Raw genomic sequence first — 27,887 nt, 5'->3', positions numbered from 1 at the left:
TTTTCCTTTAGAAAATAATGGAAGGTGAACGGACAGGTGTGGACCGGCCCAAGCAGAAAGTGGATCTGCAGGCGTTGCCTACCAGAGCCTACCTCGACCAAACTGTGGTGCCCATCCTGCTGCAAGGTCTCTCTGTGCTTGCCAAGGAAAGGTGTGTTTGCTGCAGAATATACAGAAATATACAGAGTATCAACAGAAAGCTGCAGAATGTCTAGCACGCTGGCCTGTTTAACGTTCCCATCTGAGCACATGGTTCTTCACACTGGGTGGGATCTCTAGGTTCAAATCCTTTTTTGATTTGTCCACTAAATATATACTTTTTTTTTTTTTTTTACGAATAAGCACTGCCAACAAATATCAGTGCCCACTTATACCATGAAAATAGACAATTACCCTTGTCCTGCATATCATACATCGCTTGCTTAAGTTTGAACCTTTGCTGCAAGGTAGCTATCATGGTGTAAACATACTTGCAAAACTACCAAATTATGCACTTTTAACACCTTGGATTAAGCGAGCCTCCTTACTCCCCCTTAAGAAATAAAAAATACATTCCTTGTCCACTTACCTCATTTTATTTGTCCGGTTGGAAGAATGTCCCTTTCCCGAGTCGTTTGCCAGATTACAAATTAGTGGATGGATTTGTTTTTGTTGCTTATTTTTTTGGGAATTTTTTAAAATTCAATACACGTCACCCTCTCCCCTCCCTCCCCATGTCTATTTAAAAGGGGATTTTTGTATAAAAGGTAGATTTTAAAACGTTCAAAAATTTTCAGAGATTATCTGGTTTTAGAGCAGAGATGATCTGGCTCACAGCTGTAAGGATATTTTGCATTAGTCAGCATTACAGAAATTTTAGATAAAGAAATTAGCTGCATACAGTAAATACTCAAGTGTTTAAGTACCATCGGACATTGTGCACGGCCAAAACACCATCCAGATGTAATACAAACTAATAAGAATAACAAAGATTGGTTCCATAATAACACCAAAAGGTGCTTTCATCCTTCAATACATACAATGTCATATAAATAAACAATTATGCTAGAAGCAGGACAAGAAAATCTGTGAATAAACATTCGCCAAAACGTTCATTTTTGATGCAGGTTTGGACGAAGAAGAAGAAAATGATTTTTTCTTTTTTGTGTACATGGAAGAACTCGGACAGAATGGAATAGAACAAAATAGAAATGGGGAAACACCAACAGCAGAGTGGAAATGAGAGAGATCAAGAGGGGAGAGAGAAGGACACATGGAGGTGAAATAGTAAGAAGAGGAAGGGAAAAGTGGGGATGAAACAGAAAACGACAAACCAACTGACAACTACCAAAACAAGCATTCTGAGTGTTGCGCTGCAATACATGTCCCCTACCGGCAGTCTGTCGTCCGGAAAACTGTTGGGGAAATTACCAAAGTTCAATGTGCCATAACTTTGCCAAAAATGATCGAAACATCGTGAAGTTCGAACTTGATATGTAACTTATCATGAGGAAACCATGTACCAAGTTTGAAATCATTTGCATTAAGAGTTTAGAAAAAAAGTCCGGAAAACTGTTCTTTGCGTGACGGACTGAGACGGAGGGACGGAGTGCAAACCTATAGTCCCCTCCGGTGTACACCGGTAGGGGACTAATAAGAAGGTGAGGGATCGGGGGGAAATCACAATAACCTGGAAAAGGCAGTGCTTGGGAATCGAGTAATTTGGAGTAGAAGAGATCATGAGTATGGGTGGGGAAGGGTGACCTGGGGTTGTGGTGAACAGCTGTCTTGAAGCCCTTGAGGGAAGAATGGGACTGAACAGGCAGGAAGTTGGTTCCACAGGTGAGAGAAAAAAGGAACAAATGAGTAGTGAGCCTGGAATTTGGGAGTTTAAGAACAGGGTTAATGATAGACTATTCACATCATGCAGAAGCTTGGGAGGGACAAGGCCAAGAGGGCAGAGGCTGCAAGACCAAAAAGGAGGCGGTCAATTACAGAAAGAACACCAACCTGTCTAATGGGAAAGTACCAGGCCTATAGGCACCCAGCTTCATCGTGGGAGAGCCCGATTATTTTGAGGGCTTTGCTTTCCATGGCATCAAGAAGAGCAAGGTGTGAGGCAGAGGTGCCAGCCCAAAAGGGAAAGCAGTACTCCAAGCTGCAAATGAAGGCCTTGTAGGTTGACAAAAGTCCAGACTAGCCAAGGAAAGAACTTGCACAAAGGAGGATTCCCAGTCGGCAGCTGTCTTTAGAAGCCATCTTGGAAATATGGTCGCCCGAGAAAGATTGTGGCTATTGGTCCCAACGTTTTGAGTGACTAAACCTCAAAGTGGTTCGTTTAGGAAGCAGATGAGAGGTTTTTCCAGATGGTTCTTTTGGAGAGACAGGGTGAGACAGGTCAATGCAAGAAAGCAGTCAGTGAGTTTTGATGGGCAGTGATCCGGGCTGTTGTGAGGCAGAGTTGTCAGCCGAACATCAGTTCCACCAACGGGGCTTCCTGAGCAAGGGTTGTACTGGGTGATTTGCCATTGCCTTCCCAGCAGTAGTTAATGCAGGAATTTGTTCATGGTGTCAGCGATAGCTTGCCTACTCTTCGAAGGACATCGCGGGATCTTTAGCGTCCACCAACTAATGCCAGTAGATGGGACGCCCAGTTTAACGTCCATCCGAGGGATTGCACACACATTGATGATCCACCCTGCCAGTGAAACACAGGAATGACAGTACATAGTCGGGTCAGGATTCAAACCCAGGCGAGACAGCTTAGAAGCGAGTGTGCGTACATTTCGGCCATCCTGCCAGCCCGTTTTGAGGTTAATGTAGCGATTAAAAAGGAATATTAAATTTTACACTTCATATCATATTACCCTGGTGTTGGGCTAGCGGCTCGGGTGCCGGCTTAGGATCCTAGGATCCTGGGTTCGAATCTCGGTCGATCGCCGAATTAATGCCAGGGGGGTTGACTCAGCCTGTCATCCTTCCGAGGTCGGCAAATTGAGTACCAGTTCACTGGTAATTCCCTGTTTGTCGTTGAAGGCGGCAAAAAGGGTTGGCGTCAGGAAGGGCATCCGGCCGTAAAACATTGCTTCAAAAAGGGGACCAAAAAACAACAACTACCACGGTCCCCGAAAAGGCCAACCCCCGCTTTGCAGGGAAAAATGGCCTCTAAACGGTGGTTTTTTTTTATATCATATAACCCTGGTGTTGGGCTCGCGGCTAGGGTGCCAGCTTAGGATCCTAGGATCCTGGGTTCGAATCCCGGTCGATCGCTGAATTAACGCCAGGGGGGTTGACTCAGCCTGTCATCCTTCCGAGGTCGGCTAATGGAGTACCAGTTCACTGGTAATTCCCTGTTTGTCGTTAAAGGCAGCAAAAAGGGTTGGCGTCAGGAAGGGCATCCGGCCATGAAACATTGCTTCAAAAAGGGGACCCAAAAAAAAAAACAACAACCACGGTTCCCGAAAAAGGCCAACCCCCGCTTTGCGGGGAAAAATGGCCTCTAAAGGTGGTTTAAAAAAAATATCATATGAAGCTAAGTACTTAATTAATCGCTAACCCCCGCTCTTGCAGGGAAAATGGCCTTTAAAATGCCTGTTGTTGTATATCATATGATTTAAATGATTTGGTAAAAAAAATTGAAATAGATTCAAGAAGTAGGTGGGGTTTGAGGGAACAGGATAAAAATGTACAGGTGAAGGGGTACTTTGTGCACTTTTTTGCAACTTCCATTCAAACGTGATTGAGTTGTGTTCAAGTGTATATTCTTGATATCATCTGGTTTATGACAAAACATCCGAGTTTGATAAATCAATCTAAATGGGAATAAAAGATGGAACAGATCAACACAACTGTATATAAATGTCCATCATGAAACTCAAACCAGACTTAGCTTGGAGCCTTGAAATCTCTATCTAAATAAAACGGTTATATGTCACTATTCTTGATGCAGGAGGCTTAAAGTATACTTGATGCCCTGTAAACCCCTCTCCGCTTCCCCTGAAAAAAAGGAATTACTTACTTAACGGGTAGTATTGAAGAAACATTGGAATACCAGTCCTCTAGAAGGCCATTGTCGGTTTGCATAGGTTGACAATTATTACCGCCACTACCGAAGGTGGATGGGGGTTGTTTTTTTCACCTGTTTGTGTCTGTAAACAGTATATCTCAAAAAATTGTGGATGGATTTGGACAAAATTTGGTGGAAAGGTTGGGTATGTGACAAGTACAAAATGATTAGATTTTGGTGAAGATCTGGATTAGGACATGGATCCGAGAATTTTTTAAAAAGTGATTCTTCACTATTGAGAGATAGGGCAAAAAACAAAGTGCCCATATAAAGTCTACACCCCTACCCAAAATGTTCACCTTTTGCTGCCTTATAGACTGGAATTAAATTGCATTAAATCAGACTTTTCCATCTTTATTTACACATCGTAACCCACAACTTCCAAATGAAAAACAAATTCTACAAATTTCAGAAAATTAATTAAAAATACAAAACTAGAATATCTTGGTTGGATAAGTGTCCACCCCCCTTATAATCACATTTGTAAATTAGCTCAGGTGTAACCAATGACCTTCAAAATCACAGTTAATTGGCCTCCACTTGTGTTAAATTGTATTGATTCTGATTATTTCAGAATAAAATCAGCCTTTCCTGAAGGTTTCCTCTGCTGGGTAGTGCATTTCACAGCAAAGACTCAACCATGGGCACCAAGGAGCTTTCAAAAGACCTCCAGGATAAAGTTGTGGAAAGGCGCAGATCAGGGGATGGGAATAAAAATATTTCAAAGGTCTTGAATATCCCTTGGAGCACAGTCAAGACAATCATTAAGAAGTGGAATACGTATGGTACCACCAAGACTGCTTAGATCAGGCTGTCCCTCCAAACTGGATGACCAAGCAAGGAGGAGACTAATGAGAGGCCACCAAGAGGCCAACGGCAACTTTGAAAGAGCTACAGGCCTGTATGGCAAAGACTGGTCACTGTGTGCATGTGACAACAATATCCCAAGCACTCCACAAGTCTGGCCTGTACAGTAGGTTGGTAAAAAGGATAGCCATTACTCAAAAAAAGCACACATTGAGTCCCATTTGAGGTATGCAAAAAACCACTCCGAAGATTGTGAAGCCATGTGGCAAAACGTTTTGTAGTCCGACAAAACCAAGATGGAACCTTTTGGGTTAAATGCAAAACGTTACGTTTGACACAAACTCAACACAGCACATCACCCAAGGAACACCATACCTACTGTGAAACATGGTGGCAGCATCATGTTATGGGGATGTTTCTCAGCAGGGATTGGGGCATTTGTCAGGATAGAAGGGAAAATAGGTGAGGCAAAATACAGAAAAATCCAAGAGAAAATCATGCTGCCCTCTGCAAGAAAGCTGAAATTGGGAAGGAAGTTCACCTTTCAGCATGACAACAACCCGAAGCACACAGCCAAAGCTACACTGGCATGGCTAAGAGACAAAAATATAAATGTCTGAGTGGCCCAGTTGGAGCCCCAACCTAAATCGAATTGAAAATCTGTGCCATGACTTGTAGATTGCTGTCCATCAACGCTCCCCACGCATCTTGACTGAGCTTCAACAGTTTTGTACAGAAGAATGGGCAAATATTTCCCAATCAAGGTGTGCAAAGTTGGGAGAGACCTATCCCAACAAACTCACAGCTGTAATTGATGTCAAAGGTGCTTCCACCAAGTATTAACTCAGGGGGGTGGACTCTTATCCAACCAAGACATTATAGTTTTGTATTTTTAATTAAGCTGCTGAAGTTTATAGAATTTGTTTTTCACTTGGAAGTTGTGGGTTACGATGTGTCAATAAAGGTGGGAAAACTCCGATTTCATGCATTTTAATTCCAGGCGATAAGGCAACAAAAGGTGAAAAATTTGAAAGGGGGTGTAGATATTCTATAGACACTGTATAGAAGGATATTTCAAAAAGTTGTGGCTGGATTCGGATGAAGCTTGGTGGGCAGGTTGGGTGTGTGAAGGAAGAATTGACTCAATTTTGATGAAGATTCGAATCTGGATCTGAGAATTGTTAAGTGATTCTTCACCATTGAGTGATTGGGAAAAAACTTATACACAGCATGATATCTCAGTTACGGATGGATTTGGATGAAACTGTGGACAGGTTGGTTGTGTGACAAGGACAAATTGATTCCATTTTGGTGAAGATCTGGAGCCAAGAGTTTTTTTTTTTAAAATGTGATTCTTCACCATTGTAATGGAACCACCTTTGGAGGCCATTTGTCCCTGCAGAGCAGGGGTTGGCCTTTTTTGGGCACCGTGGTCCGCTTTTTGAAGTAATGTTTTATGGCCGGATGCCCTTCCTGCCACCAACCCTGTTAGTCGCCTCTTGCAACACACAGGAAATTACCAATGCACAGGTACTCAAAAAAATAATATAGCAAGATATTTCAAGAAGTTGTGGATGAGTTAAGCCAAAACTAGGTGGATGAGTTTGTGAGGTGACAAGAACAAGCCAATTCTATTCTGGTTCAGGTCTAAATCTGGATCCGGCCTATCAGTAGGATACAAAACATAACTGTTTAGCCTGGCAGAGGTATGCGCTCTGAGTGCCGTTTTAAGTAATCTGAGTTTATAAACCGAACAGTATGTTGAATATGTTGCTAACATTATGATTACTAGGGCATGCCCGTACGTGGGTGCCCGTTCCTTGCCAAAAAAAAACAAAAACGCTACCCGTACGCTCTACCCCGCCCGTACGCCCGTAAACAAAAAAAACAACGCTCTTCGCTTCCGCCCTTCGCTCTGACTGAATTGGGAGAAATAATGCGCATAAGAAATCGAGAAATTATTATTTTCTCCGGAAGAAATCGAATTACGAACCGTAATGGCGCACGCGCTCGGCTCGGCTCGCTCTCACATCGGCCACGCCTACGCAACAACGCGTTCTGTGATTGGCTGCCGGAAGTGCAGTCTTCACTGTCCGTCCGGAAGGTCGCATATCGCAGTTACGATGAATCGCAAATTAGTTTTAAAACATAGTTGAACGCCAACATAGTTTGCCAACGTGAAATAAATGAATACGCTCTCAAATGTGCCGTCCGAGGCAGAGTCTGTTCGCCACGTTCGGCACGTGATAGCTCGCTGCTCTCTGATTGGTTGAATCGTTTTTTGGACATAGCTCGGTAACTACTTCTCCGATTAATATGAAACCTTGAAAAGGCACATCCTCGGGTCCCCAGCAATATACCTGGCAAGTTTCAAGTATATCGGACCGGTAGTTGTCGAGAAACAGCGGTCACAGACAAACAAACATACATACATACATACATACATACATACATACACACAGAGATTACTGGAATTATAGATAGACTAGGGCATGCCCGTACTATATATATATCTAAAATTATATCCCCCCCCCCTCTATTTACATGAAATGGTTTGGTCCAAAGCGAACGGCTTGCGAGTACGGTGACAATCCCCCCCCTCTATTTACATGGAATGGTTTGGTCCAAAGCGAACGGCTTGCGAGTACGGTGACAATCCCCCCCCTCTATTTACATGAAATGGTTTGGTCCAAAGCGAACGGCTTGCGAGTACGGTGACAATCCCCCCCCCTCTATTTACATGAAATGGTTTGGTCCAAAGCGAACGGCTTGCGGAGTTTGGTAAAGAAATCGCCATAGCTCGGTAACTACTTGTCCGATTAATATGAAACCTTGAAAAGGCACATCCTCGGGTCCCCAGCAATATACCTGGCAAGTTTAAAGTATATCGGACCCGTGGTTGTCGAGAAACAGCGGTCACAGACAAACATACAAACATACAAACATACACACAGAGATTACTGGAATTATAGATAGATATATAACATTGTTGAGTATGTTGAACCGATAACAGTATGTCGAGTGCTGTGAGAAGTGACGGAGCCAATGCTTCAAGTGAGTAAGGATAGTCTAACCGAGGACCAACGCTCAGTCAGCCGCCTCGGTGATTCAACATGCTGCTATCGGCTTCAAGCCATTGCTTGGCTTTTAAAAAGGGCGATTGTTTTTGTTTTTTATTCTATAGCACATACATTGTTCTAATGATATTTTGTCTCATTTGCAGGCCTCCAAACCCCATCGAATACCTTGCTGCATATTTATTGAAGAATAAATCGCAGTATGAAGAGAAAAGTTAGCCTGAGACAAACTTTTCCATCAGTTCAACTATACTTCACTTGGTTTGGTGTAAAACTGTATAAAAATGTGTTATTGCCGTGTCAAAATGTGTTTCAGAGAAGCGAATGATGTACTTGTTGTGAAATGTTCTTGCAAACTATTTTTTATCTGCTGCCAGTCACCAGGCACATTTGACTATTCTATGCCATTCTCAGTACTGTATCAACATTAGCGGCTGGAAATGCAACATCTGTTTGAGGAAATCTCAGGTTCAATTCCTCCATCCCTTCCCAAGTCTGCTGGGAAGTTGAAGTAACCACACAGTTTTGCCATATCTTTGAATGCAATGCAGCATTAAATCGGACGATTTTGCTTTTAAATGCATTTTATGCTCGTGTTTGCCATGGCTCTTTCGTCAGTCATTCAGTGAAGCGATTCGTTCAGGTGAATCTTAGGCAATTGATGCATTTGTGTGAAGGTTAGGGTGCATCAAACGCCCCATGATTTTCAAAAAGTTGTTGTATTTTAATGTCTATTCCCTCAAATGTTACACTTGTTGGTAGAAGTATGTATGCAAAAAATAGATGAAATCAGAGGTGGTCCTGGGTGGCCACCGGCCACTTTTATATATTTAGGGCCATTTAGGGCCACAGCTAAACTACTTTACAAGATAATGTAAAATTAACTACAAGATAATGTAAAATTAACCATTATACCTATATACAAAAGTAAAGTCCTACTTTTACTAAATGCCTAATATCAAACAGTTAAAACAACCTTACATGTCAATGTAAAATTAACCAAAATCGTTCTTCATATTACAAAGTTGTAGTACAGTGTTGTAGTATTGTACTTTCATTGATTAAAAGTTTGAAAATGTATTAAGCACAACGCCAATGTCACTACTCCAACTTTGCTCGTTTCCGCAAATTTGGCCTCGCTTTGCGGTCACATTCAACCACTTGAAGAAGATTTTGGAAGTGGTCTTCTCTTCTTGCAGTTGAGACAAAATCAGTTGCGAGCTTTACTGCTCTCTCCGCAGGGTCATTCACAACATTAAGCCCATCCACAATGGACTTGGCTGCCTTGAAGTGCTCATTGTTCTGCCAAGTGTCAACATCCTCTGTTAGGAAGGTCATATCTAGGTGAAGAAGGTTTACTGTAAACCATGAGTCCTCGTTCACAAGATCAGCCAGGGTTGTCGCTTCTGTAATTTTTGGAAATGACGGTTTGCCATATCCAGAACCGTAGCGGTGTTTTGGAGTGCTTGGCATTTCATCTGGTTGTATGGCCAGTAACACATCTGCAAGGGCACGACGATCCTTTTGAGGAATTGCATTGCTGAACAGTGCCAAAACAACCAGTTCTGGGGTTAAATACCACAAATGTCTATCAAAGGCTTTCACAGCGCTGACTGAAATGGTTGAGTTGACAGCTTTATAGTTGAGCAGAGTCTTGTAAAAGCACAAATCAAACCATGGGGCATTTGAAGCAGACTGACATATGAGCCACCAATCACAATAAATATAAACAACAAAAACAACAAACTCCTTCAGTTTTTTCTGTTGATGTTGTGTTGTTACAGTTCCTCGAGGTAGTAGAGAAATTTGCTCTTCAAGTAGGCATATTTTGATGGAATAAAGAATCTTTGACATCCACCTTGCTTTATGCATGGCCCCTGGTCTGTGGAGTGTTCCTTGTTTTGTGACATCATCATCGAGGACTACCTGGCAGAGTTGTGCCATTTCCTTGTAGTCTTCCCTACAGTATGAAGCGCTTGTGCGGATTGTGCTTAAAACCTTGTTTTTGCAGGATAAAAGCAGCTGTTGTGCATAGTCATTGTACATGGAAATGTCAATTTTGGTTAAACTTTCATTCTTTGCATGCGATATGCGTTCCCAATTCTTCTGGAATTTTTGGAACAAAGATACTTCTGGAGACTTTGATGCCTCAATTTTGAGAACGTCAAACACATGATCCAGGATTACCTCTCCAACATGATGGCGACATGCACACCACAGAAGAGCACGGTCCAGTTTTGATTGAATGGTAACACAGGCAGCTGTAACGTGTCCAGTGTTTGATGCTGTTGTGTCAAAACATAAGTTGACAACTGATTGTTTGCACTTCCATGAATGTAGATACGTGTAAGTGTGCTCGGCAATGATGTCACCTGATGACCTATCACTTCCAGGAGGATATCTAGCCACCCCCAGTAGCTTTACATCAGTGGCATTCCCAACCAACACTGGCAATCTTTCTTCCTTGACATTCTTGTTTGTGAGCGTTGGTATCTGCTTGCCATCCCAGTGAAGTGTTGCAGCTGTTGGGGCGATCCAATTTTCTTGAATATCTTTGGCGATAGCACTTGTTATTGATCGTCGAGCCTTATCAGCAGTTGAGTACGACTTGGCCACACGACGTGGATCACCTCCTGCCTCTTGAATTACAGCTTTGGTGAGCGCAACCTGTTGAACAGGAGTTATGTTTAGTCGAGTAGCAACAGACACAACTGAATGTCTTTTCAGAATATCATGAGGAATAAAGGCAGATGTACCTGCATATGTTGATCTGTGGTGACTACGCTTCCTTTGAAACTCTGGAATCGCCTCTTCTTCAGTTTCTTCCAAGCTATCTGCAGAGTCACTATCATCAGAGCATACAGAACTAATTGTCATCTCTTGTACACTGGATGATTCATGACGTTCTCGTCTTGAAGCTTCCGCTAATAAGGCGTTTTTCTTTTCTATGATCTTTATCAACTTTCTTCTTGTCAACACCACCAAATGAGGCTACTCTGTCAGATTTCATTGACTCTAAAAATACTCTATCTTCCTCATTCTTAATGTTTGTCATTGCATCTTTTGTCCATACACCAAAGGTCTTATCAAGACGTTCATTCATGGTTTGCAACTTAGCCAAAGTGCTTGGAGATTCTCGGCGAGAAACAGGTATTTGACGCAATTTGTTATTGTCATTAAGAAGGTCAAGTATTAGTTTGCAGCATTGATGGTCTGAAAGCATAGGAATATTTGCTTTAGTGTAGAATTTTTTCAGCTGGATAAGGACGATGCTGGCAGATTTCCATTTCAGTGGCTGAGTTTGTTTGCCTTCACATATTTCTTTCTGGATGTACCACATCACGCATCGAAGAACCTGCCGGCAAGTTGGGAGGCGGACTCCTGTCAATGTACCATCTGCTTCTGTAAAAGCATTGCCAAGACCAAAAATGGCACTTGCTAATCTGGTCTTCTTATCTGCCATCTGAAAGAAAATAAAGGATATTATTAGACTACTAGTATGGGACCCACGATTAGACCTCCGATTTCATTCATGTAAAAATACAAACTAATTATCAAACCATCGTTTTTTGCATAAAATTGTTATATTTGTATTCCTCTCATCAAGACCTTCAATTTGATACCAAACATGACTAGGTTTGGGTGTAAAATAACAAAATCAAACATTTTTACATAGTGCGGCCCCGAAAATGGCCCTAAATATATAAAAGTGGCCGGTGGCCACCCAGGACCACCTCTGATTTCATTTATTTTTTGCATACATACTTCTACCAACAAGTGTAACATTTGAGAGAATAGACATTAAAATCCAAGAACCTAAGGGCGTTTGATGCACCCTAGTGAAGGTTGTATGTTTCTTGCAACAAAATTGCTGTATGTTGTAGCAACGAGAACATACAGCAATTTCCAACGTATTGATATTCTTGCGTTTATATTTGGGTGTTGACAGAATTTAATAAAAGTAGCTTTTCTGAAGGTTGATAGGTGGATACTTCTGCTGAACTTGCAGATGTAGGTACTCGGATATGGATACATATATATAAATTACATGGGTATCTGACAGCAGTTGCTTTTGGTAGCTAGTGAATCACCTGGTGAATCCCCAAATTGTTGTGCTGTGTTCACACACTTACTCAGTATGACTGATCGATGATCCCAGGTGCATAACTCCTCAAGTTTAGACTTACAAACTTAACATTTATATAGAGCTCAACTTTCAAAACTTCAGATGTGAATATACTTGTACTCGCAGAAGAAGAGGGGATGTTCTTTGGCCTATTGAAATTATTTATAGGCAAGTCCCACGTAAGATGCACTCCAACTGTGAGACAAAAGCAAGGCGGCTCTTGGACGAAGTCCCAGCGACCGAGGTGAATCCCTCAGGAGGAGCCTGCAAGAATTATCTCACTGCTGTATGTGGCCAGCTTTAAATGGTGAGCATAAGGCTGTGGCAAAACCAGAAGTGCATCCCACAATCCATTCCAAGGTATAGCAAAATTGGCTTGAAGCTTGTTTGCACTACCTTTGGGTTTGCCAAGTGTGATAAAACTTCCACCCATTCATGGCAAGTTCAGGATTTGAATTGGCAAGCCGAAATGCAGCGGTGCTACTTCAGCTTCACATCAACCCATTTTATGTCCAGGGTGTTTTGAATGGATTGTTAAATTAGGCTCATGCTCATTGAAGCATGAAAAACACGGGATCATCCTTAACTGTGCCATTGCAGAATGCAAGGCAAAAGGGGCTCAAGCTGAACCTGTACATATGTGCTACATTCATCATTAAAAGTTTGATTTCAGCAACTCTGTATAACATGTACAATGAAAGTAATGCTTGGCACCCAAAAGTTTAATAACACAACTGAATGGAAAAGCATCATTCCATTGGCAGTTCGCTCATGGACCATTCGCCGAAGCTCACCTCGATACAGATCCCACTTTGAGCAGCCACCATTGTACACCCATTTTTGCTCAATTTAAGACGACCTCAAAAGGGCTTTCCTAGATGTCATTGCCTCAATATCAGTCACATTAATTATGGCAGTTTGCAATTACAACACTGCAAGGTTAGATAAACATGACAATATTTACATATTTGGACACAAATACAAAGAGCAAGTAAATTTGAGCAGTGCTTGAACACATCGCACAAAGTCTGCACATTAGCCTTGGCACAAAATAAATTACATTAGAATTTGTTTACCATTACTAATGCCCATATTTAATGGCAATGTTGGAGACCCGTGCTCTTGATATCACGGGGTACTCACGAAAGGTCACCAATGTTTCCGTGGCAATGAACCAATCCTGAAAAGGTTTCTACAACATCAAAGGGTGTACATTTACATCCGGTATTTTATAATTGCCTCAAGAGGATATTTTAAAAGAAATATTTCAGCCATTCAAGGTTACAGTTCACGTCAATATTTTCTACAACTAAGCAACTTACACGAACATATGGAAACTGGCTATTACGACCATGTGTAAACAAACTTCAAATACTGTCCTATACAAGCACATTGCATTACCTCCAAGTGATCTTTAAAACTCTTTGCAATTCTTCTTGTCTCCATTAAAGATGGGCTTTCAGTCCTTTCTCCTTTCTCTCAACCTGTACCTGTTCCAATGCAAATCATCATCTATTTCCACATGTTCTTGAGTCTCAGAATCGGTTGTGGAACAGCCATTCATTTCGGCTACCTGTTGTTGGTCCAATGTTTGCCTTGGAGTCTGCTCGTTTTCCTGAGTGCTCTTCTCATCTGGTGTGCTGTTCTTGGGAATCGCTGCTGAAAACACGTACCACAGTACTACAATTGAAGATCAATGCTGGAGAAGTACATTGAGGCTATTTACAGGAGGCAACAGCATCAGCTATTGGGGAGAGGAACTTTGTTGGAGTGCATTTTTAAAAATTATTTACGCAATCCATACATTACATGCAAAGAGCACAATTTATCCACTATGTATATTCTAACAACTAGGGCATGCCCGTACTATATATATATCTAAAATTATATCCCCCCCCCCTATTTACATGAAATGGTTTGGTCCAAAGCGAACGGCTTGCGAGTGGTGACAATCCCCCCCCTCTATTTACATGCAATGGTTCGGTCCAAAGCGAACGGCTTCCGGAGTTTGGTAAAGAAATCGCCATCGCGTACACAAACGCGCAGGAAAGCGAATGAATCGCAAATTCGTTTTTATTAGTTGTAAAACATAATGCCCAATTATTCAATTAGCGCCAACGTATTTTGGCTGTTTGCAATTTAATCGCAAGGCAAAGTAGAAAGAGAAGAGGGAAAAAAAGAAAAGCCTTGCCTTGCTGCAAACAGCTGCTGCAAACAACAACAACAGGGAAGGCTTCACTGTCCGGAAGTTGGCATATCGCAGTTACGATTATTTTAGTGTTAATGGCCAATTATTCAATTAGCGCCAACGTATTTTGGCTGTTTGCAATTTAATCGCAAGGAAAAGTAGAAAGAGAAGAGGGAAAAAAAGAAAAGCCTTGCATTAACGCATTAACGCTTGCATTGCATTAACGGTTCGGCACACGTGATAGCTCGCTGCTCTCTGATTGGTTGAAGCGTTTTTTGGACATAGCTCGGTAGGTACTTGTCCGATTAATTTAAAACCTTGAAAAGGCACATCCTCGGGTCCCCAGCAATATACCTGGCAAGTTTAAAGTATATCGGACCCGTGGTTGTCGAGAAACAGCGGTCACAGACAGACACACAGACACACAGACACACAGACACACAGACACACAGACACACAGAGATTACTGGAATTATAGATAGATGCAATGACACTTCTATCCACTGTGTATTGTTATGGATATGGCTTAGGGGTAATCAGGTTTAGTTTACACGTTATTTCCATAGTACATGCTCAGCAAAAGTGTCGTTTGTTTTAGCGAAGTTCTCTCAGTCTTCCCTCCCACTTCCTCCAGCCTGTTCGTGTCAACAAACCCATATTATTCCCTCTCACCTTTATGTTTAATGTGGTCTTCCCCATTGTAAACTGTCATTGTTTTGCTTAAATAAACAATGGTATGTTGCCATGGAGTTGTTGCCATGGAACCAAAAAGTTGCCATGGACACATCAAATTGTCCATTTCATTAAGATGAAAATTGATCATTTTCCAGACGAAAATTGATGATTTTAGAAGTTTGCCCTTGACTTGACCTTTGACCTTAAAAACAGTTGGTGTCCCAATTCAGTGAGGCACTACGCAATTGCTCTTTAATTTCCAACTCAATCGGATGAAAATTTATGATTTTGGAAGTTTGACCTCGAGATGATCTTTCACCTCAAAATAATATACTGCGATACAGAAGCCTGCACTGCAATACGTACCACGACATATTACAATCCTTGCATTTTCTTTGGTGATTCAAAGGTGTTGTTCAAACCCATTCCTACATCTTTTTTTCTTGTAATTTTTAAATTTTATACAAGATCGAGGCTCATGTAAGAGGGAGCACATGAAACACATGAGCACAAAAAACACAAATGGACACATAAAACAACTAGAACGCCACTCAGTAGAGCACATACTCCCACCGTGGGTTTAGTTGGAATAATACGTTTTGTTTAACATCCCCTCTCCCCAAAACAATAAATGAAAAATAAAGTAGGCCCTAACTGTCAGATAATTTATTTTGATATATCTCGGAATTGGAGGAGAAAAACATCATTTAAGAATAAGAATAAAAGCTTTAATGCAGTAAAACAGAAAAAATCTTTCCCAAAAAAATTCCTGGATCCGGAATAATATCCTGAGCTTCACCAAAAACGAATCAATTCTTCCTTATCCCAAGGGCAATCATCCCACCAACTTTCATCCAAATCCATTCAGAACTTTTCCAGATATCTTGTTCACAACACATGAACACACATGGACACATGAACACACACAAACACACGATCGAATGCATAACTCCCTGGTGGGAGTAATAAACCTGAAAATCGCAGAGCCAGAAACAGAATGATTTATTTGGTCTGGGAAGCCCATGCAAGGTTTCTTCTTCAGCCTCTCACAACCCTGGGTGAATATGCGATCTTTTAAAAAAAAGTTTGAATTTTGCGAAATCTGTTTTATTCGTTTGTTAATATACCTCAGCCATTGACAAATCTGGAATTATAATTTTATTTGAGGTTCAAATTAACCCGGGACATTGTGTCAAACGACGCCTGCATGTCTGTACATTTGATAAATAATTAATCGTCCACAGTCAAAGACTTCTTCTTCATGCAATAACAACTTCCAGCTTCCAGACCGTACATCCAATCATCTTCAAATTTTGCACACTTGTTACTCTTCATGACTTCCACTCCAGTATGAAGTTTCACATGGATCAATAAGTGGTTCAAGAGATATAAATGTTTTTATTATTTGCGTTTAATTAACGATATCTGCCAAACCACGTGACCTATCGCAAATTCCAAAAGGGCATTTTAGTAGACTGACATGCGGAACAGATCTGTGAAGTTTCCCCTCGATTGGATCACAAATGAGGGTGGAGCTAGGTTTTAAAGGTTTGTGCTTAAAAACGTCATAACTCTGAAACCATGTGATGCATGACGACATGCTCGCTGACTTTTTTGTTCGCCATGGGTATGCGATTCTGCCTGCAAAGTTTGGTCTCGATCTGTTCAGGCGTTTTGGAGAAAATTGGATTTTAGTGTTTTTCACTCAAAACAATATGGCGGCCGAATCACGTGACCTGTGACATCATAATTACCATTAAAATATTCTGCAGACCGAGTCCCTCCTATGGTAAAAATTTGCTCTCAATCGGTCCAATTATTGCAGAGAAAATGGTTTTTAAAGGAAAACAAAAAAAAATTCCCAAAAAAGCTTCCTGGATCCGGAATAATTTCCTGAGCTTCACCAAAAACTAATCAATTCTTCCTTATCCCAAGTGCAATCATCCCACCAACTTTCATCCAAATCCGTTCAGAACTTTTCCAGATATCTTGTTCACAAACATGCACGCACGCACACACACACACACACACACACACACACACACACACACACACACACACACACACACACACACACACACACACACACACACACACACACACACACACACACGCACGCACGTACGCACAGGGACACGATCAAATGCATTACTCCCTGGCGGGAGTAATAAAGGGAGGGGTTAGACAAAATGGGGAGAGAGGGAAGCACACAAGCACAACAGTAGAGAACAGGGACATCGAGAGATCTGTGGAAGGGAGAGGGCTAGGGGGCAAGGTGGGGGAAGTAAGGGCTACACGGTATAAAAGGAATGAAGTTGGGGATTTAAAGAGGTGGATTTGGGGTGTATTAATGGGGGTAGAAAAGATAAACGTGTTGGATTGGGGAAGATAAGAGATGGGGTGAACAGCTGTTTTAAAGAACTGGAGGGAGGAGTGGGATTGAAGAGAATGTGGGAGTTTGTTCCAGAGGCGGGGAAAAAAGCAGAATAAAAGAGTGAAGGTGAGCAGAGAGTCTTGATTCACAAGAATATTTGGGGACACAGCACAAACAGCTGGGGGAGCTAGGCCAGAGAGGAGTCGGTAGAAGACAGAAAGACCACCAACCTGCCTGCGATGAGAGAGTGAAAGGCCCTCAGAATCAGCTTCATTGTGGGAGATACCAATGATTCTGAATGCGTTGGTTTCAACCACGTGAAGCCAAGCGAGTTGTGAGACAGTATAACCAGCCCAGAGAGGAGAGCAGTATTCCATCAAGCTGCGGATGAAAGCTTTGTATGTGGTGAGCTCAGAGGTGCCAAGGAAGGACTTCACACGACAGAAGACGCCGAGTCGGCGACCGGCTTTGGAGGCCATCTTGGAAATGTGGTTTTCCCAGGAAAGATCATGGCTGGTAGTGAGGCCCAAAAGCTTGAGTGACAGAACTTCTTCAAGAGGCTTGTTGAGAAAGTAGATGGGAGGGTTTTCCAGACGGTCTTTTCGGAGAGACATAGTGAGAGTGTGAGATTTGTCAGGATGGAAAGACATGTTCCACTTGTTTGACCAGTTTGTGATTTTGTCCATGTCTGCAGAGTGAAGAGGCTGCTGCCTGCCGATCTGAGAGGCTGCTGCCTGCCAGTTGAGATATGGAGTGGCAGAGAGTGGAGTCATTAGCAAAGAGATAGAGAGTCGGAAAGATCATTGATGAATACCAAAAAAAGCACAGGGCCCAGAACACTACCTTTAGGAATTCCAGCCTGAACAGGAAGGGAAGATGAGAGAATTCCATAAAGGGCCAGACGTTGACTACAGCCGGAGAAGAAGTCCACAACCCATGCGTGGAGATTTCCATGGATACCATAGGAGGAGAGTTTGGTGAGTAGAGTGGGGTGCCAGACCGTATCGAAGGCACAAGATATGTCAAGGGAGACAGCTCTGATTTCCTGTTTGGTGTTGAGGACCTCCATCCATTGTTGAGACAGCATAGGCAGCATGTCCAGAGTAGAATGACCTGGTCTGAATCCAAATTGATGATCTGAGGTCAAGCCATTAGAGAAGAGGAAGGATTTGATGTCAGAAGCGATGACGGATTCCATGACCTTGCTGATGATTGGGAGCAGGCTGGTTGGTCTGTTGTTGCAAGGATCTGTTTTTGCACCTTCTTTGTGTAAAGTGGTAATGTTGGCTGATTTCCAAGCAGATGGCAGATGACCTTGAGCAAAAGAGAGGGTGAAGGGAACAGCGAGCGGCAGAGCAGGACTTTAGGACCCGTGAGCTGATGCCGTCTGGTCCAATTGCAGAATCAGAGTCGAGGTTTGACAGAAACTTCGCCACCTTGTCAGGAGAGAAGGACACAGAGTCCAGGAGCAACTGGGTACGGTGGGTACAGAGAACGATGGGTTTGGGACACAATATTTTGAGGCAAACACAGAGTTGAGGCATTCAGCTTTTCACGTGTGGAGTCAGCTGTGTAGCTGTTTGAGGTAAGGGAGGGGATGGAAGGGGACCAAACACCAGAAAGAGATTTGGCCAGACACCACCAGGATTTGGAGGAGGGAGACAGGTTTGAGCATGGAGAGATATTGTTTCCTGGCTCTGCTGAGGTTAGACACACACTTGTTCCGAGCTTTGTGAAAGGAACTGAGATTTCCTACAGTTGGATTAGCCTTTCAGGAGGCGAAGGCAAGTTGTTTCAGGGCATCTGCCTCACCACCTCACCACAATAATTTCAGGTATGATTTAATAAATGATGAACACGACACTTCGTATGGTAGACTGAGGTGGAACCTTTGACGATGTGTCAAGTCACACCTTTTCTCATCGTTTCTGTCCGACTTTGTGAACAGACTGAATGTGACAGTTGAAGTGGATGGTGTCAATGGATGCGAGTCGTAAAATTTGTTGTCCCTCTGGAAATATTTGAGAGGCATTCTGGCAACAAACTGCGATGTTCTCTTCTTTTTTTATCACCCTTGTGTTTCTTTAACCCAAAACTACTCCACACATTAGCCTTTGCTCTCACATTTCTTACTTCATAGCCATCCACCATCTTGCCTGTTGCCATGGGTATAACGCATGCATGTCAGGTGTAGTCACCTTCCGGCAATACATTCCAGTATGCTTGCATAGTTTCAAACATATCACCTGTTAGTTTCCATTTGTCGATTTGGAACAAAAACATTCAGAACACCTTACCTAACGCAGTCATGAGAAAAACAAATGGACATTGGCCAGGTTAAATTTGATTGGTCGAGATTATGTAAAATGCTGTAATATTTTGTCCAAGTTCTACTAAACAAAAGGTTTTTGAAAGTGCCAATAAGGCAATTTATGTTCTCCAGTGTATGTAATTCAAATGAAACCCTACTATCTACCATATAAAACACAATGTCAGTTTGTGTGTTTGTACAGATGTCTGTCCCCCTTCTAAGGTTTGTTTTAGCCTTTCGTAAGGAAGGCCAATCTTTTAACATGAATGTGTGTTCACTACGGTCTATTTCTAAGGATAAAACAAACTCGAAATGAAACGGAAAACCAAATACTGCATTAGAGTCATCAGAAAAAACCAGAATAAATAAAGAACAAAGATGGAGTCATCAGGAGGAACCTGGATAGGATTCGGGTTTCAGCCGCTACTCCACAACCCTCAAACCCATCCAGGTGCAGCCAAGTGAACCTTACAGAAAAATTTCTGCAATAATTCACTTGTCCTAAGACAGATAGATAAAAAAGCAAGAATTAGAATGAATAAAGACAAATATGAAAAACTAGAAAGAAATGCGAAAGGAACAAAGATGTTGGGAAGAACCCAGACATATAGAGTTCAGCAGTTCTTCCTCTCTTCAGCAAAAGTGATTATTTCTCTTATATTGTAATTGTAGATGGTGGCTTGCAAACAGCCTCAAGGGCGGTGGACAGAAGCGTTTTTTTAAATAACAATAAATACAAAGCGCAGGCAGGTGAAATTTGCTGCACATGATGTGCAACGCGAGCAGAGTAAAATGAGTGCCCATTTACATCAGTATGATGTCTAATAAATGAAGATGATACAAGCACACCTGGCACGGCTGAGGCTTCAGACTTTAGCACACTCACGAGGCTGCACCGTTGAATAAATATTTGATGGGATTTTTACTAGTACGAGTATGCAGCCCTCGCAAACATCTGTAGGCCTAGGCCGAGCTAGGCTAGGTTGTTTGATCTTGGGCTTAAAATTATAAATGAAGTCGGTGTAGCTGGCGGAAAACTGAAGCCGGTACAGCTGGTGGAAAAAAGAAGTCGGTGTAGCTGGCGTAAATGAAGAGCGGTTTCGAATTCAAAATCTGTTCTGTACAGTACTGTATTGTAATTTATTGATTTTAATCACCAGGCGAAAATAATTTATCGGTCGCGCCGGACTAAAGCAAGATCACGTGAGCAAGATGGCGGATCATGGAAGGGACAATATGGCGGATCATGGAAGGGACATTTGAAATGACAACATGAAATTTTGTTCCCAAGGGAATGGGGAATGACAGTGAAATTTTGAATGGATTTACATATACATGCAATTGCCATAGAGGTTCGCTTACGAAGCTCTCTATTAAAAAAAATAGCTCTGTGGGAGGACTGATGGTTATTTTCCTCATGGTTTCCGAGAAGATTTTAAAATAAATCACCTGAATTTAAGGCGAAACCCCACTTTTCAGCCTCTTATAGGGGGTAGATCCAGATGGGGAGCACAACCCCATGAGACCTTACTGTTCTGATGTATCTTACCAAATTTGGTCCATATCGGTCATGTAGTTTGTGAGGAAAATGTTTTAGTGAATATGAGGGATTAGGGGAGGGAGCCCATGGCTTCCCTTTGCAGGGGAGATGCGGCCATTGGGAGCACAATGTAAGGTTAGGACTTGGTCACGATGCTGCATGGCCAGTTTGGTCTGGATCCGGTTGTCGGTTTCTGAGAAGATTTTTCAAATGAAATACCAATATTTAGGGCAATACCTCCATTTCACCTCCTTTAAGTGGGCATATTGTTACGGATTCGGCCCCAATGATTGTTGTTATGATTATTGTTGTTGGTTTGAAGTATTCTGGTGATTGTGGTTGAAGGGAAAGGGTTATTATAGTTAAAAGATTTAAAAGCGCTCCTGGTAAAATATGGCCGGAAATCCGGATCGTGACCAGAAGAGGTGGAGCGAGGAGGAGAGGCGGTAGGAGATCGTGGAGAGACGTGGTTGTTTTTAGCTCCGGACCGAGCGGTCGACGTACAGTGAGAGTGAACTTTGCGTCCTTGAAGGGAAGTTCGGGCGATAAGAGACATCGCCGGAGTGCGTGGAGCCTGTGTCGTCGGGGATCCTCATTGAGGTTCCGGAGGATCCTGGCCTCAAAGACCGGGTTCGAGAAAAAGCCGTCCGCCATCTTCGCCACGTGAGCAACATGCAGTGAACCGGGTTTGGTCGTGTCGGCTGGGCATTATTCCCCGGTGGTTTGCCGGGGACGGCTGTGCCAGAAAGGGCACGTGAGAATTATACGGAGGCTCGCGGATTGAACCGCAAAAGTTGTACGTCGGAGCGCGTCTTTGTGAGGTTCCTTTCCACCGCTGTATTGCTGGGTGCTGAACAACGTGACCTCGGGGTCATCTCGATCGCCTACGCCTCAATTGACTTTGATCGGGCCTTGACTCCCTGATCGCGGGAGCGCACAGAGACATTGGGACTTCGCCTTGGAGGGGTGCAGAGACATTGGGGAGGTGCCGTGAGTTTGAGGTTAAGGGGCTTGATATTGCCCCCATTGTTGTATGGCTCTTTTTGTGTGATTTCTAATATATTATTGTTTGTTCATAACCTGGTGTGGTTGCATTATTGATTTGACTGTTTCCTTTGCTGGTTCCATTGAGGGTTTCATTACTGGCTTGATTTCAACCAAGGATAACACATCTTTCTGCCGGGGACCCTCTCGGGGTTCGGAGGTCTACCGAGACCAGAGGTAAGGGGAGGACCCCGTAACACATATCCAGATGGGAAGCACAACACCATGAGGTCTTACTGTCCTGATGCATCCCAGCAAATTTGGTCCATAATCGGTTGGGCAGTTGTGGAAAAGATGTTTTAGTGAAAATGAGGGATTCGGGGTGAGGGTGAAAATAAACAAACTGAGTGAAAACTGAGTACTCCCTTTCAAGCACGTGGCATCGCCGGGCCCCCTTCAGTGCCCGGCGATGACATCATGCAGTGCCTGGAGATGGAATAGGAAAGGAGCGGTGTACAATAAAAGAGCCATTGATATCTAAATAAGAATTGCGTCTTGTCCCATTTGATTTATATAAAAGTATACCTGTTACTCATTCAAAATAACAGATAATTATTTTTTAACCATATTTGGTGATGAATGTGCTATAATTAATTCCTTATTTGGACATATTTGTGAGTTGTTTAAACAACTAATATGAGCTGTTTAAGACCAAATGCTGCGTTTTAACAAAAAGTGCCGACACCTCTAAATTTAAGCATAATTTTGGACAATGGCCATCCTACTAATAATATGCATTACACATGTACACAAGGGCTTACAAAAGGAGCCAATTCAATAACCATGGCATTTCGATGTCCAAGACAGCCCGAGAAAGGGCTAACCCTAACCTTAACCCACATGAAAAATAACATCAAGCCAAATGCTTGCACTCAGACATATGTTGACAGTTGAATGATTAATACTTGTTTGTTTCGATCTTGCATTGAGGTTATGAAATGTTTAATAAAAAACCTGTGCTTTTCCGTTGATTAGGTGTGAACAGTTGACAGTCATTGCAGCACCAATCGTCATTTTTCCTCCTTAGCCTGGCACAGGCCACGTGTGCACCAGCTGAGCCACAGCAGTGGCAGCGGACAAGTTTCCAGCGTCTGCGTGGACACAGCATGCCATAACAGTCAGCAAAATACTTTCCACAGCCTCATATGACCAATTAGCTACCATTTGCTTGCACTGAAATAAAGGCAAATGTAGACCTACACTTTAAAGGGGAACCCAAACACAATTGTCGAAACAAGTGTCGAAAAAAGCTCTACAGTGTCGGATTTTCTCACCTTTAACCTAATGGCAGTTTCCATAGAGAACAGTGTATTTTGAGCTCGGATTCCGATGCTGATTCCATTATTAGCAACTACAAAGGTTCTCAATATGTTGAAACTGATCAGTGGGATTTTGAATAAACTATTGGAGACAAAATTAGTAATGGAAATGCTTTCGGGGGAATTGTGGAGCCGTATCGTTTCGAGCCTTGTACGAGTGATTCAGATGAAGATAGTGTTCGTGAAGATGTCAGTATTGCAGATGAAAACACCAGTCGCATGTTCACTACAAAGTGGTAGGTTTTGTTTTTCTCATCAATTAATGGTTTATCAGGGATTTTGTATCAATTCATAAATCAGTGATATAACTCCAGAAGAAATGAGGCACCACAAAACGGACACGACACAAGCACGGACACAGACACGACACAAGCACGGACACGACGAGCACGGACACGGACACGACAAGCACGGACACGGACACGACGAGCATGGACATTGATACGACGAGCACGGACACGACGAGCACAGACACAGACATTACTGTAATAAGATGAATCCAAGTCTCAACTTAGGAGATGACCAGTTTAATGAACAGCACAGCAAGCCATGTCGTCACTCGGCCTCGTATCCCACATCTGGACTCCCAGCCCCCGCGCTCACATATTCATATGACATCCCCCTTTCTCCCCCCAAAAAAATAAAAATAAAAATAAAAATAGACAAGTTCATACAGAGCATCAAATGGGCTGGAAACATAAGGAGAGAGAGAGAAATAAAACAAAAAGAAAATCACAGTATTACCGGGTGAATTGCAATGCAGTTCAGGATGGCTATCCACCCACATATTTACCCTAGCTAGACCACTAGGAATCAAATATCCAGCCTGACAGGCCGTCTGACCGTGCGACCAGATCGAGTTTGGGATGCTGGTGGTGTGGTAGGCGCTTGGGTATGTTGAGATGATGGTGGCTCCTCGTTAGCACCCAGTTGTCCATTGGCAATGGCACGTTCAACTTCGGTATCGTCGAGGGAATTCTGGAACATCTCGGGCTCCGGCCGCCTTGGCTGGATCTGTTGAGCGTGTCGGATGTGGCGGCGATTCCGCCTCAGGATGTTTCCTGTTTCCGTGACGACTTCGTACGACCTTGGCTCCGAGCGGGTGGTGGACACAATTGCTGGTTCCCAAGTGTGGGACCACCCAGCCTCCTCGAGAACCCGAACTCGGTGGCCCGGTTGAAGTGGCCCAAGATCGGGGCCAGCCCGGCAGTCAAAGTATTCTTTTTGGGACGCTTTCCGACGTTCAAGTGCCTCGGGGGTTACGTCCCGATTCGGTGCTATGTTTGGCACCTTGGTAGGCAGGTTGGATTTCATTTTCCTCTGATTCAGTAGCTCAGCAGGTGATGTGAGGTGGCTGTCGATGGGCATGGTCCTCAAAATGAGGAGGGCCATGTGTGGGTCAGCACCAGAGAGCTTTGTTTTGTGTAGTGTGTTCTTTATGGTTTGCACTTGGCGTTCTATGAAGCCGTTTGATTGAGGGTAGTGTGGGCTTGAAGTACGTAGGTTGAAGCTCCAGTCCTCAGCAAATTTTTTAAAAACGCGGCTGCTAAAAAGGCCTCCATTGTCACTCATGAGAGTCTCTGGAATGCCATGCTCTGACAATACAAGCCGCAAAATACCAATTACGTCGTTACTCGATGCCCCTGTTGGAAGTTTTCGAAGAATGGGAAACCTGGAGTACACATCGACGAGCAGGAGGTAGTCATGTCCATCCTGGTGGAATAAGTCTGCAGCCAGTGTTTGCCATGGCCTGGTCGGGATCTCGTGTGGGATCATTGGTTCCTGGGACTGCCGACGCTGATGGGTCTGGCAGATGTGGCAGGCGCCAATCCAGTTTTCAATGTCCTCGTTTACCTTGGGCCAGAACACGCAATGGCGTGCCCTGAGCTGGGTCTTGAGGATATCGAGGTGGCCCTCATGTAGCTCCCTGAGGATTTAATGTTGTAAACCGGCAGGGATAAGGAGCCGGCCCCCCTTCCACGTGACACCATCTTCAACACTCAGCTCATCGCGATAATTCCAGTATGGCCTCAGTTCACTGGGCAGATCCTGGCACCTTTCCTGCCATCCAGTCATGATGACTCTCTTGAGCGTGGTTAGGAGGGCATCCGCATCGGTGGCTTGCTGCACTTGTTGCGTCTTCTGATGGCTGAATTGGAGGTGCTCCACTTTCACGTCAAGCTAGATAGTTGGCGCTTGCGTTGGTGCCAGAAAGCGAGACAGTCCATCTGTGAGGAGAATGTCTTTGCCAGCTTTGTACTTGATGCGTGTGTCATATCCCTGAAGCCGCAGTAACATCCGTTGCAGTCGGGGTGGGGCAGCAGTGAGGTTTTTCAAGCTGATCATTTCCAGGGGCTTGTGGTCACTCTCGACAATGAAGGGCCAACCGTATAGGTAAGTGTGGAAGCGTTCACACCCGAACACAACGGCTAGCATCTCACGCTCAATGTTGGCATACCGTTGCTTGACCTCGGAAAGGCTCTGACGCAAAGGCGATGGGCTTGTTATCTTGCATTAGGCAAGCCCCAAGGCCTTTTGTGGAGGCATCGACCTGTAGTATTGTGGATTTGTGTGGGTCAAAGTAGGTTAGGCAGGTCTCCTGGCAGATGGCGTCCTTGACCTTTTGTAAATCCTGGCTGTCCATTCTAGTTGCTCTGATTTCACCAGTTCCCGAAGGGGGGCTGTTAGGTCAGACAGCTTTGGTATAAAGGGGCCCATGTACGTAATGATACCAAGTGCCTTGTGAAGTTCACAGCGGTTTTTCGGGTCCGGCAAGCTCTGGATTGCGTCCACTTTTCCTGGGTCTGGGTGGGCACCTTGTTGGTCACAGATGAGACCAAAAAAATGAATCTGTGGCTTTTTGATGCTGCACTTGTCGCTGTTGAACTGCAGGCCGAATCTGGCAGCTGTTTTCAAGAGGCGGTGAAGGTTTCGGTCATGTTCTTGCTCCGTTTTGCCGTAAAAGGCAACATCATCAGCAATGCCGATGACACCTGGGCATTGCTCAATAAGTTGGTCCATCTTGGCTTGGAACACGTCCTGGGACATCACCAGTCCAAACGGCATTCGCCGGAAGCAATAACGGCCGTATGGCGAGTTGAAGGTCGTGAGCAATTGGGAGGGAGGATCGAGCTTGATTGACCAGTACCCATTTTTGGCATCCAGCTTGGAGAAAACCATTGAGCCTGGAAACTTGTGCGTCAGCTCTTCAAGCATGGGAGTACGGTGGTGACACCTCTTGATGGCACGGTTCAAGCCCCTCGGTTCCAGGCGGAGCCTAAGTTTGCCGTTTGCTTTCCGCACGTAGGTGAGGCTACTGACCCAGGCTGTAGGCTCGTCGACCTTCCGTATGATGCCCTGTCTCAGCATTATATCCAGTTCTGACCTTACTTCGTCTATCATCTGGATGGGGCATCGACGTGGTGCGTGTATTACAGGGGGCACATTGGGGTCTACCATGATGCGATACTGGCTTGGGAAGTTTCCAATGTTGTCAAATTGGTCCGGATACGTGCTCAGCAGGTCACCCAATGTGTTAACTGGCTTGTCACCCGTGCAGTTCTCCTTCACCGAGCAGTGCAGGGTGAGGAGTTCAAGGTCCCTACAGGTGGGCAGGCCGAGGATTGCGGGGCCAGCGGCCTTGACTACGAAGAACTCTGCATCGACCCACTGGGTATTCATGTTCTTGCAGGGGACGACAAGGGTGCAAAATTGCCGAATTTGCGAGCCATTGTAGGCCGTTAGTATTGTCTGGGATTTCTCCTGAATACGACCAGGTAGCGGCAGCCCAGAGGAGTCGACATTTTGGGGATACATTTGTATATCCGAAGGGGCAAGGTATTGCCCTCTGCCCCAGTATCGACCTTGACTCTCAGGGAGTGAACACCAGCTCGGTCAGGTAGTGAAATGGCCAAGTCCGTGAAAATCTATCGCCGGGAATCCATGGTCTGGCTGTGGATTTTGATGGTGGTGAAGCTCAACGTGTCGCAGTCCCCGTCGGGGTCTTCATCTCTCCCCAGGGTGTGGATGGGCTTTCGGGCGAAGGATTTGTACCCTCTGGTGTCTGGGCGGGTTGTCTGCCGGCCTTGTTCTTGCCTCGCTCTTGAGAGACATACGGCCTTCCAGTGGTTTTGCTTTCCGCATGCCTCACAGGTTGAGCCCCATGCTGGGCATCGGTGTCGGGGCTGGTGTGGATGCTGTCTTACACAGAAACGGCACTCCTTTGGGTGGTACCCAATGGTGTGGACAAAATTGGTTGCCTGTTGGGTCTGGGTAAACTGCTGCATGTGAGTGACAGAGGCCTCATGTACCCGACTTATTTCCAGGGCTTTGTCCAGCGAGAGAGTCATCCTTCGCGAGGAGCTCTTTCTGTAGCTCCTGA

General features: G+C 43.9%; 3 protein-coding genes across 11 annotated transcripts in view; 1 reads left to right on the top strand and 2 right to left on the bottom strand.

Moving 5' to 3' along the window:
- DPY30 (dpy-30 histone methyltransferase complex regulatory subunit) overlaps window positions 1-11,908 on the top strand; it is a 30,443-nt gene extending 18,535 nt beyond the window's left edge. The window contains exons 4-6 of the mRNA XM_078784511.1: window positions 12-151; window positions 8,076-8,600; window positions 11,770-11,908. Of these exons, the coding sequence (XP_078640637.1) occupies window positions 12-151; window positions 8,076-8,148 (213 nt within the window). The 3' untranslated portion in view covers window positions 8,149-8,600; window positions 11,770-11,908. The remainder of the gene's footprint in view (window positions 1-11; window positions 152-8,075; window positions 8,601-11,769) is intronic.
- LOC144893635 (uncharacterized) overlaps window positions 10,879-27,887 on the bottom strand; it is a 1,058,663-nt gene continuing 1,041,654 nt past the window's right edge. Inside the window, exon 2 of the mRNA XM_078784510.1 lies at window positions 10,879-11,624. The gene's annotated coding sequence lies outside the window, so the exon portion shown is untranslated. The remainder of the gene's footprint in view (window positions 11,625-27,887) is intronic.
- The window catches only part of G2E3 (G2/M-phase specific E3 ubiquitin protein ligase), a 171,166-nt gene continuing 156,038 nt past the window's right edge, over window positions 12,760-27,887 (bottom strand). For 4 of the 9 annotated variants that reach the window (XM_068100820.2, XM_068100818.2, XM_068100817.2 and 1 more), the window contains exons 9-10: window positions 23,142-23,278; window positions 12,760-13,714 (exon numbers count right to left, since the gene is read on the bottom strand). In XM_068100820.2, coding sequence (XP_067956921.1) covers window positions 13,515-13,714; window positions 23,142-23,278 — 337 coding nt within the window. In that variant the 3' untranslated portion in view covers window positions 12,760-13,514. The remainder of the gene's footprint in view (window positions 13,715-23,141; window positions 23,279-27,887) is intronic. The other 5 variants (XM_078784508.1, XM_068100821.2, XM_078784507.1 and 2 more) reach the window with 3 other exon arrangements.

The sequence above is a fragment of the Myxine glutinosa genome, chromosome 9 (genome assembly GCF_964187855.1).
Source record: "Myxine glutinosa chromosome 9, kmMyxGlut1.1, whole genome shotgun sequence".
Lineage (NCBI taxonomy): Eukaryota > Metazoa > Chordata > Myxini > Myxiniformes > Myxinidae > Myxine > Myxine glutinosa.
Note: the sequence above shows the minus strand (reverse complement) of the source record. Positions and strands in the feature narration are given on the sequence as shown.